The following is a 9,958-nucleotide window of genomic DNA, read 5'->3' as shown; positions in this document are numbered from 1 at the left end:
GTGTAGGGGTAGGGGAAGTTGAGGGGTCTTAGCTTCTGCTGCAGTGTTGTTGCAGAGCAAACTGCCTACAAACCCAGTGGCATCTACTAACAAGCATCTCTTTTTTGTGGATAGGCTGATGATTGGCTGGTCTGGGCTGGGCTCCTGTGGGTTTGACTTCAGGCTGCAGATCTGGCTCGCTCACCGTGTCTCTTACTCTTACACTGTGGGTGTGTCCTGTGGTGGAAGTCAGGAACACACAAGGGCAGACCCACCGTGCAATCACACTTCAAATCCTTGTTTGCATCATCTCCTGTTGACTACAAGAGTCACATGACCAAGGCCAACACCAATGGGACATTCATTTTCTTTTGCTGCAAGAAATATTAACACAGACATAGCAGCTTACAGTAAACATTTCTCGTATCAGTTTCTGTGGGTCTGAAGTTCAGACATGCTTTCGTTAGCTCCTCAGGTTGGGTCTCATCAGGGTGCAGACAAGCTCAGCCAGGCTGGATGCTCATGTGGAGGGCCCACTGGGGAAGGACCGTCCCTGTTCCTGTAGTTGTTGGCACCTCTGGGATCCCTGTGGCCTGCTTCCTTGTTAGAAGCCAGAAAAGGGAGGGACAGAGACAAAGCAGACAGACACAGCATCCTCATGTAGTCACATAAGTGTCATCCTACACTCCATAACCTTGGGTAGAAGCAAGTGTGGGTCCTTCTCACATTCGGGGTAGGGCATTACACAAAGGTGTGAGCACTGGTCTGCAGAGACCTTGGGGGCCACTGTGAGGTCTGTCTTTCACGAATCGGGACAATTTACTCTGCCACAGGCCAGTGACATGCAGTACGTCTGTCTGATAGATGGTTGTGATGAAGACACAGGCTTAAGAAAGGAAACCACACACGTATGCAAGTTCCACTCAACGCTGTAAGGTGGTATTTGGGCCAGAGGACAATCACAGAAGAATTGAAAGGAAAAAATGCATGGGGGATGGAGTAGTTGGGAAAGCCTTCAAGAAAGTGGGATTCGATTTCTCGATTTTACTGGTAGAATCTGGAAAGACAGAAAGAAAGGGAGAGCTGTTTGCTTGTTTTGCCAGAGGGTACACACGCTCTTCAGAGAGAGAGGGAGAGGGGAAGAGAGGGAGAAAGCACCTCATCCCCCACCGAGCGTGATGACACCACAGTCCCTTCGCCATTTCTCCATCTGACCAGGATTTGGGGCATGCACATACATGTACCCAGCATGTTTGCCAAGCTACGAGACCAGGCCTTGAACTGGTGGTTGGCCATGCAGGACCCTGCTTCAGTAACCATGAGGCCATAGAGCCAGCCAAGAGAGGGTATTAAAGAAATAGATGAGCAGCTTTATCTTTTCCTCATTGGCAGCTTTTCTTCTCCTAAATCAGAGACTAGGGCCAACAGTTAGCATGATGGCTATGTCGCTGGACTCGCATGTAACTGACCACAGTTCGAGTCCCGGACCTGGTGGCTTACACTCACGCTGGGTGCGTGTGCATGCGTGCCCAAGAACCAAAGAGGGCTTTCTCACTTTCTGTCTTTCTGTCTTTCTGGTGAGTGCATACACCCTATAGCAAAAACCTCTCAAAAAAAAAAAAAAAAAAAAGGAAAGAAAGAAAGAAAGAAAGAAAAAGTACTAAGCAACAAAAAAACAGAGATTATAATTATCTCTCCCTTCTAAGCAACATGAAGATCTTGCCACAGGGAACCAGCAGTTAGTGTAATGGCTATGTCGCTGGACTCCCACGTAGTCGACCGTGGTTCTAGTCCTGGACCCGGTGGCTTAAACTCACGCCAGGCATGTGTGTGTGTGTGCCCAAGATCCCGAGAGGAGAATGGAGGAGAAGGGATTGTGGTGTCACCATCCCCCCTGGGGGGGGGGGATTTCTCGCTTTCTGTCTGTCTCTCTCTCTGTCTGTCTGGCAAGCGCACACACCCTATAGTGAAAACCTCTACAATAAAAAAAGAAAAAAAAAATCTTGCCACAGTTTGTTTCCTTCCTTCTATCTAGCTTCTCTTTTCCTTTATTTATGTAATTTTTCTTCCTTTTGTGGAAAGGACAGTGGATACCAAGCTGGTACTTCCTTATTTTAAAAATGAGTGGCTAAATCTCTCTTCCATTGAATTCTGGGTCTTAAAGTTGTGTCCTTTCTTCCAGGTTTCCAGATTTCTTTTGCATAATTAAAAATGCAAATGCGAATGTATTTTTAATCCATAAAGAATTAATCAGTCATATCACAAACTCTTCTCTCTCTCTCTCTCTGCATATGCGCCTCTGAAAAGATAGGTCAGATCTCAAGCCTGCAAAGAGCCATACCAGGTTCAGGTCTGAACAGATTGGAGGGAGAAGACAATTTAGGAGAGGCTGTGCTCTATGGACAAGGCCCAGTTATCACTTGTTTAATATTTGCTCTTTGGGACAAGGGCAGGGGGACTTCTAGCTGTTCCCTGGTGCAGTGAAAATGCCTACAGAAGCAACATGTAAAATAGGCAGCATCTGCAGAATATCAAGGAGAGGATGCAAGCTGGCCACCAGCGGACCCGTTTTGTTTGGCTTTCTTTCTTTTTTTTAAGAATTATTTTGCTTAATTTTATTTATTTACTTATTTTAATTTGACCAGAGAAAAAGATAGGGGGAGTGAAAAAGCAAGCTGCCAGGTCCGTAGGAATCTAGCGCACTTAACCACCACGCCACCTGCTGGTCCCTGTTTTCTTAAAACTCAACAAAATAATCCACATTTCCCATTTGGAGAAAAAAGCTGTATTTCTGGTTTCTCTTTAATAAAAATGGAAGAAAGCACCAGCCCACATCCCTCCAGAGCAGCAGCCCATGAGAACACAGGCCTCCCTGCAGACCTAGCACATCCCCACACTGGCTGCAAAATGCAGGTGGGTGTGTCCAGCGCATTAGGATTTGACCCACGATGAAGCCCCAGGCCTTGCTTTCAGAGTTCTACCTGTAGACCTGCAGTTCTTCTTGCAGCTTCCCAGACCTGAGGCGGACTGTCTGCAGGTGCGCCTTGGCAGTCAGCATGTGGTAGCCGGCTCGCTGGGCGATTCCCCACACATGGGGACCACTGTTGAGATGTCCTCTCTCTCTCTCTCTACCCACGAGGGGGGCTGGATTCATAGCCCCTGGAGCACAGGTGCAGGGCAGGCTCTGGTGCTTCCCTGCAGGTGGGCTTGGTGCTGTACTCAGTGGGAATGGGTCGTTTCAGCTGCCTCAGGCAGGGCCAGCTGTGCCTACACCAGAAGTTCCGAAGCCTCATGCACTGTGTGGTCTACCGCTAACCGGAGACGGTACAACCCCATTGCAATTATAGGTAGCAAAGATTGGAGCTCTGTGTAATTCAAAGTCACATGGTGCCGGGGTAGGAATCTCTGTGTGTGCTAGCCAAGACACCCTTTCTCAATCCTGTCAGAACGAAATCTAGATTACTGAGCCAGACCCACCCTCTGCATTGAGTTAAAAAACACACAGGTGTGTGTGAGCACATCAGTTTCACATAGAGAATTAAAGAACTGTGTGTGTGTGTGTGTACGTGCACGTGTATGCATATATGTACATATATAGAGAGAGAGTCTTGGCCTAAGACTGCCTTGTGTCCATCTGTGTGGATTTTTTACACAAAAAGCATCTGTAGTTCCCCCCACCTCTGTATAGATCCCAGTCATGCAGACTATCAATCATGATTACTGATGCCTCATTAAGAGTTTTGTCTCTCCCTCCTGACCCACTTCCTTTTTTTTTTTTTTTTATGTTCCTCATCGATATGTAATGGGCAACCTGAGTTGGCAAGGAGTCTACCTGTGAGTTTCTTGGGATGTGTAGGGATTAGTCACAATTGCTAATGAATATTTAAAATTTCCTTTAGCTTTCTTGGCAGAAGAGCTGACCAAGAACTTTAGAAGCCCAGATTTCAATTTCTGGCCCATTACAGACTGGCCCGAGCGGCAGGACTGAGCAGTTGCAGTGGTTCCATCTCTGGGAGCCAGGATTTCCCCTTCAGATGCCACCTTCTGTTCCCCAAGGATACGTGACAGTCTTCCAGTCTTCAGGAATCATCATCAGTCATGAAAAGCATTGCAGCCTGTTTTCCAGCTCCAGCCCTTGAAATGGTGTTGCCAGTCTGAGACGAGGCAGGCAGCTGTCTCTAGAACACAGGAGGAAAGAGAGCAAAGGAAGGGGATGAGAACAGCAGTCTCACTAGCTGCCCAGACCTAGAAATATGGGCAGAAGTGACTTCAGAACTGGTCTTTTTCTTTCTTTCTTTCTTTTTTGGAGAGGTTTTTGCTATAGGGCGCGTGCGCTCGCCAGACAGAGACAGAGAGACAGAAAGTGAGAAATCACCCCCCCAGGGGGGGATGGCCACACTGCAATCCCTTCTCCTCCATTCTTCTCTCGGGATCTTGGGCACGCACACACATGCGCCTGGCGTGAGTTTAAGCCACCGGGTCCAGGACTCGAACCGCGGTCGACTACGTGGGAGTCCAGTGACATAGCCATTACGCTAACTGCTGGTCCCATGTATATATATATATTCTTAAAGCCTGTGGGAGTAGCCACCTGTGTGCCTCAAACGTGGAGAGGGGCATTGGGAAGCTGTGCCCAGTCTGGACTGACGCCTGGTATAGTCAAGAGGCACATTTTACAGACCTGTTATCCTGTAAACCCTGAGGCCGGTCAGTTCAACAGATTTGTTGGAAGAAAGACAAAGGGAGGACAAGCTTTGCTGACTGAGGCTATAACAAATTGAGTGTGTTTTTAGTATATTCCAGAAGCTCTAATGAAATTGACAGAGACATAAAGGTGACAGGGACGCTGTCAATAGACGACATGTTGAAAGAATATCCGTGTTCTTGGGGGATACTAATATTAGGGCCCTACATGTGAATATTTTCAGGGTGGGGTTCTTAAGCCTTTGGAATTCTTCAAAATGTGTCTAAGAATGTTATAGGCTTTCCCGTTCTAAGCTGCCTCTCACCAGCTCCTCACCCACGAGTGTAGCCATCAAATCTAACCAGGGCAGCGTGTTCTCCGTGAAGGGTCATCCTGATCTTCTAAGAGCTTTCAGCTTCCCGTCCTGCTGGCAGCTTAGCGGGTCTACATGATAGATATGTGATGTGGGTCTTTTTTTAATTTCTTTTTTATTTATGTGTTTGTTTATTTATTTAGAGAGATTTTTGCTGTAGGGCACATGTGCTCACCTGAAAAACAGCAGAGGCAGAGCGAGTGAAAACCACCCCCCCCCTTGGGGGCACTGGCCATGCCGCATGTGCCCAGTGTGCGTTTCAAGCCACCAGGTGCAGGACTAGCACCGAGTCGGCCACATGGGAGTCCAGCACCTTAATCCCTACCACCTGCTGGCCCCTACTCTGTGGTGCTTGGCCTGTGACGTCTGGGTTTGGTTGAGGAGGCAGTGTGTGTATGATATGCTGGAATACTTTTCCCGATGGGATGCAAACCGGGCGTCTTCGTGGGTGGGATAGACCAAATGCTCTGTAAGATTTGAGATGGGCTCAATGTTGGCCACTGAGCTCTGCTACTCTTACAAAAATACTGGCTTTAAAATCTGTGTGATTTGGAGTCTGATAGATGCTGCACTGAGTGATACACATAACAAGGTAAACCGTGGGCTGGACTAGGAGCCAGAAATCAGGATCCTCTCATTTTCCCCAGACCCCCTGGGAGACCTCACAGCAGCCAGTTTACCTTTTTGTCAGTTTCTACAACTATAAATGTGGATGTGCGTGTGCGTATGAAATACGATCTTATAATCTCTTTGTGAGAACCAAACAAAACCCGATGTTATACAGAAAGAATGCCGCACCATTATTAACTAACTGGTTAAATCAGACTCCTCCTGAACTTATTTAAAAATGCTTTTCATTTATGCTGTGAGAGTTGTGTTTCGTTGATAGCCCTCTGGTGACTCATAAATAGGAGCTTCAGATAATGGCATTATGAAAATAATACTGCGCATTCGTGAGGCCACATTTTATGGTGTCATCTCACTTGATTACTACAACTCTGATATTTAGAGCGAAATGATTATCTCCACTTCATCCGCGTAAAGAAGCGGCAGCCCAGAGACCACGAAGGTGGAGCACCTGGGACAGGACCCTGATGTTTCTGACATCCACTACAATGTCCTTTCCAAAAACACTTTGCTGCCAACACCTTGCCAGATGACAGAAAGGAAATGAGGCTTTTAAAGAACAGTGTAAAATAGGACTGCCTAAAAATACTGCTCACCCTCCTGAGTAGTAGCTGAACAAAGCCTTCATCTTCAGAACCACACGAAAGCATGCTTTAAATGCCCAGATATTGTTTTAAAAATTCATTTCCTCTTAAATAGTGTCATTTCGCAGCAAGTTGCCATTTTTTTCCCTTAGCAAGTGCAATTTACGGGTAATATTTCCGAAGGGTGTTCATTGCTGTCTCTTCTCTCTCTCTCGTAGCAACAGATCAACACCTAGCAACCACGATCGGATACAGCGCCTGCGGCAGGAGTTCCAGCAAGCGAAGCAGGACGAGGACGTGGAGGACCGGAGACGCACCTACAGCTTTGAACAGCCCTGGGTAAGGGCGTGTCCTGCACACCTGGAGCCGTCCACCGGCGTTCCCGGGGGAAAGGCCACAGCGCTGCCCTCCGTCTTCCATAAAACGGCGAGACACCGTGGAGCCACACTCCTTTGACCTTTAACATATTGACCTTTCCCCTCCTCTCTGTCTGGATTTCATCTTTACTAATTTCATTTCAGATCTTGTTCCACCATCTGTCCATTGCATAATAGGTTTCATTAGCCTTATGACAAGGCTAATGTATTTTTGCTCTCAACTATGCATTTTTTTTTTACAGTTTTGCCATAGGGCACATGCATTCACCAGAAAGAGACAGAGAGAGGGACAGTGAGAAGTCACCCCTGGGGGATGGCCATGCCACAATCCCTTCTCTTCTATTCTCCTCTCAGGATTTTGGGTGTGTGCGCACACACACACACACACACACACAGAGCAGTATGATTTTTACACCACTGGGTCTGGGACTGGAATCCTCATAGGCCATGTGGACTTCACCACCACGACACTTGCTGGCCCCTCAACTATGCATTTTTAATATTTTCCTATAGGTTCATCTTTCTCAGAATTGGAACCAAAATGCCTTAGTTCAGCACGGGTGCCTCGTGTCTGTGGTGCACACGGGACAGTGCCGAGTGGCCCACCTTTGCTCTCCCTCACGCCCGCTGTGTGGTGGCCGAGTCCCCCTTATTTATCTGCCTACAGCTCTGTTCTCATCCATCCTCGGCCCAGTCAGTGGGCGACCCTTCCAGGACAAACCCTGACTGGCTTTCTCCATGCCAGACCTGTGTTCTCATCTCGTATTGGCCATAGAGACGGCGGGATTCGTGGGAGTGGGCGTGTTGGAGCAGGTTTGGGGTTTGAGGTAGTAGGGGTTTGGAAGACTCTGTGGGACACTTGGAAGTGAGTCAGTTGGGGGTGAATACCTACGCTCCTGAAGGCAGGAAAGCCTAGCTCCGAGCATTTGTAAGGCCACCCCATACAGTAATGTGACCCTAACAACAGTGCTCAGAGGTCTGGGCATGAAAAGGCAAATTGCCAGATACATTCTGTGGTAGGGATTGGCGGGACAGTTGTAGCAGAGGGTCATGAAGGCTCTCCGGAGCCCCGGTGAGGATGCTGTGCAGCATTGCCCAGCCTGGCTGGGGTTTGTGGGGTGTGTGGGGACATTATCTTGGTAGCCTGGGAGTCCATAGAAAAGGTCAGGAGTGTAGAGTTTTCGTTTCCCAAGTTAAGAGGCTGTAGTCAAAGCGGTGTGTCCTGTGGACTCCAGGGTCTTGGAGGGGACACGGTGTGGTCTGGGGCATGCACTCAGGCACGCCAGTTACAGAGGTTGAGGAGGTGACAATGCCATGAAGGTGAGGGGTTCAGAAAGTGTGGGGAATATAAGGGGGCCCGTTACATGGGAAAGGAGGGGGAAGGAAGAATGGCATTAGAAAAGTGCGTTAGAGAGACAGAGGAGGGGAGGAAGAAAGAGAGGAGGAAAGAAAGAAGGCAATACACACCAGGCGCATGAATGAACGATCCCGGCTTCTCTGGGCAAGGGTAAACTGCCCAGCTGAAGGAGAATGGAGAGTGATGTGCATGGGGAGATCAAAGTAGACACCCAGTAGGAGCCTAGGAGGTGAGCCTGAGAGTTGGCAGCAGGATGGACCCAGGACCTCTCGTGAACCTAGATGAGAGCAGACGAATGAATGTCCATTATTAAACACTGTGATCAAGTGGAAACTGAAAAAGAAACTGGGACCAGTAGTTGGCATAACGGCTATGTCGCTGGACTCCCATGTAGTCAATCATGGTTCAAGTCCCAGACCCAGTGGCTTAAACTCACACCAGGGGTATGTGTGTGCGTGCCCAAGATCCCGAGAGGAAAATGGAGGAGAAGGGATTGCGGTGTGGTCATCTCCCCTGGGGGTGATTTCTTGCTTTCTGTGTCTCTGCTCTCTCTGGCTTTCTGGCAAGTTCACGCACCTTGTAGAAAAACAAACAAAAAAAAACAAAACACTAAAACCTCTCCACAAAAATTAAAAGGAAAAAAGGAGGAAGCTGGATGTGGAAAGCAGATGCGAGCTGAGTAGGGCGGTTGCTGCAGAGGCCTCCGTGGGTCCAGTTACCTGGTGCTGTAGCTCAGAGCTTCCTGCAGTGTGCCGCAGATGGCACCCCCAGCATCACCTGGAAACTGGTAATAGGAGCATGTTCTTGGGCCCTGCCCAAGACTTACTGTGAATAGATGTGAACCTCTATGGTCAGGTCAGGACTCTATCTTTCTTCTTTTAATTTTGAGAGTTTTTTGCTATAGGGCATGTGCACTCACCAGGGAGAGAGAGAGAGAGAGAGCAAGAGAGACAGAAAGCAAGAAATTACCCCAAGGAAGTATAGCCATACTGCAATCTCTTCTCTATTATCCTCTCTGGATTTGGGGCACATGTGAACACACACACTTGGCCTGAGTTTCAAGCCACCGGGTCCTGGACTCAAACTGCAGTGCGCTGCATGGGAGTCCAGTGCCTTAACCACCATGCTACCTGCTAGCCCAGGACTCTGTATCTTAACAAGCCTTCCGGAACAAGTCACTTGGAAACATGTCCAATTCTGAGAAACACGTCAACTTCTAGAGACTAGAGATCTCTGAGGCCTTTTTGGTCCTAAAAGCCAACACCCACCACGACTCTACATGAAGTGACACACTTATAAGTGTTTGATTAAGAGATTTTGTGATCGAATCAGTTTGAGGAAGGTTAATGTTGTAAGTGAAAGGAGAAGGAAAAGTGAGAGAAGCAGATCGTTTGAAGGGCGTGGTCGGCTGAGGAGGCTGGGACCTCCCAGAGGTCACCGGAAGTGTGCAGCCTGTATCTGTGCAGTCTCTGCCTGACCTGGGGAGGTTGCCAGAGAGGCTCAGCACATCTGTGGCCACCAGGCTCTCTCATGGTCTCCTCAACATATTCTTCTGCATGGTATTTTTCAAGGTATTTAGTCCATTTTTCAAGATGATCAAGTAAATTGAGTCATTTCCAAGCATCAACGGGAATGAATTATGTTAATGTGCGTAGAGTGCCTGGCGTAATTGACTCAGTCTTCCTACTAGATTTCTTAAAGCGGATTCTTTTTGGATGTGTGGTAAATACGTTCTTAACTATGTGTATTTGCACAAAGCGGCTGAAAAGCATAAGGAGCACAGGGTCAGCCTGAAGAAGAAAACAGCAGCTGCCTGTGGAAATGATGCTCGTTCTCACAGACACGCACGCACGCACGCACACCCATGTGTACACATGCACACACGTGTACATGCATGCGCACACACATGCACATAGTTCCAACCTGGCAGAGACCCGTGTGGATTTTGGTCCCCCACAACACAGCACCATAGCATGA

General features: G+C 48.1%; 1 protein-coding gene across 19 annotated transcripts in view; it reads left to right on the top strand.

The window, feature by feature from the left end:
* PARD3 (par-3 family cell polarity regulator) overlaps positions 1–9,958 on the top strand; it is a 611,947-nt gene that overhangs the window by 582,039 nt on the left and 19,950 nt on the right. For all 19 annotated transcript variants that reach the window (XM_006158308.2, XM_006158309.2, XM_014591497.1 and 16 more), the window contains one exon: positions 6,466–6,586. In XM_006158308.2, coding sequence (XP_006158370.1) covers positions 6,466–6,586 — 121 coding nt within the window. The remainder of the gene's footprint in view (positions 1–6,465; positions 6,587–9,958) is intronic.

The sequence above is a fragment of the Tupaia chinensis genome, unplaced genomic scaffold (genome assembly GCF_000334495.1).
Source record: "Tupaia chinensis unplaced genomic scaffold, TupChi_1.0 Scaffold000578_2, whole genome shotgun sequence".
NCBI lineage: Eukaryota > Metazoa > Chordata > Mammalia > Scandentia > Tupaiidae > Tupaia > Tupaia belangeri.
This window is presented reverse-complemented; position numbering and strand designations above follow the sequence as displayed.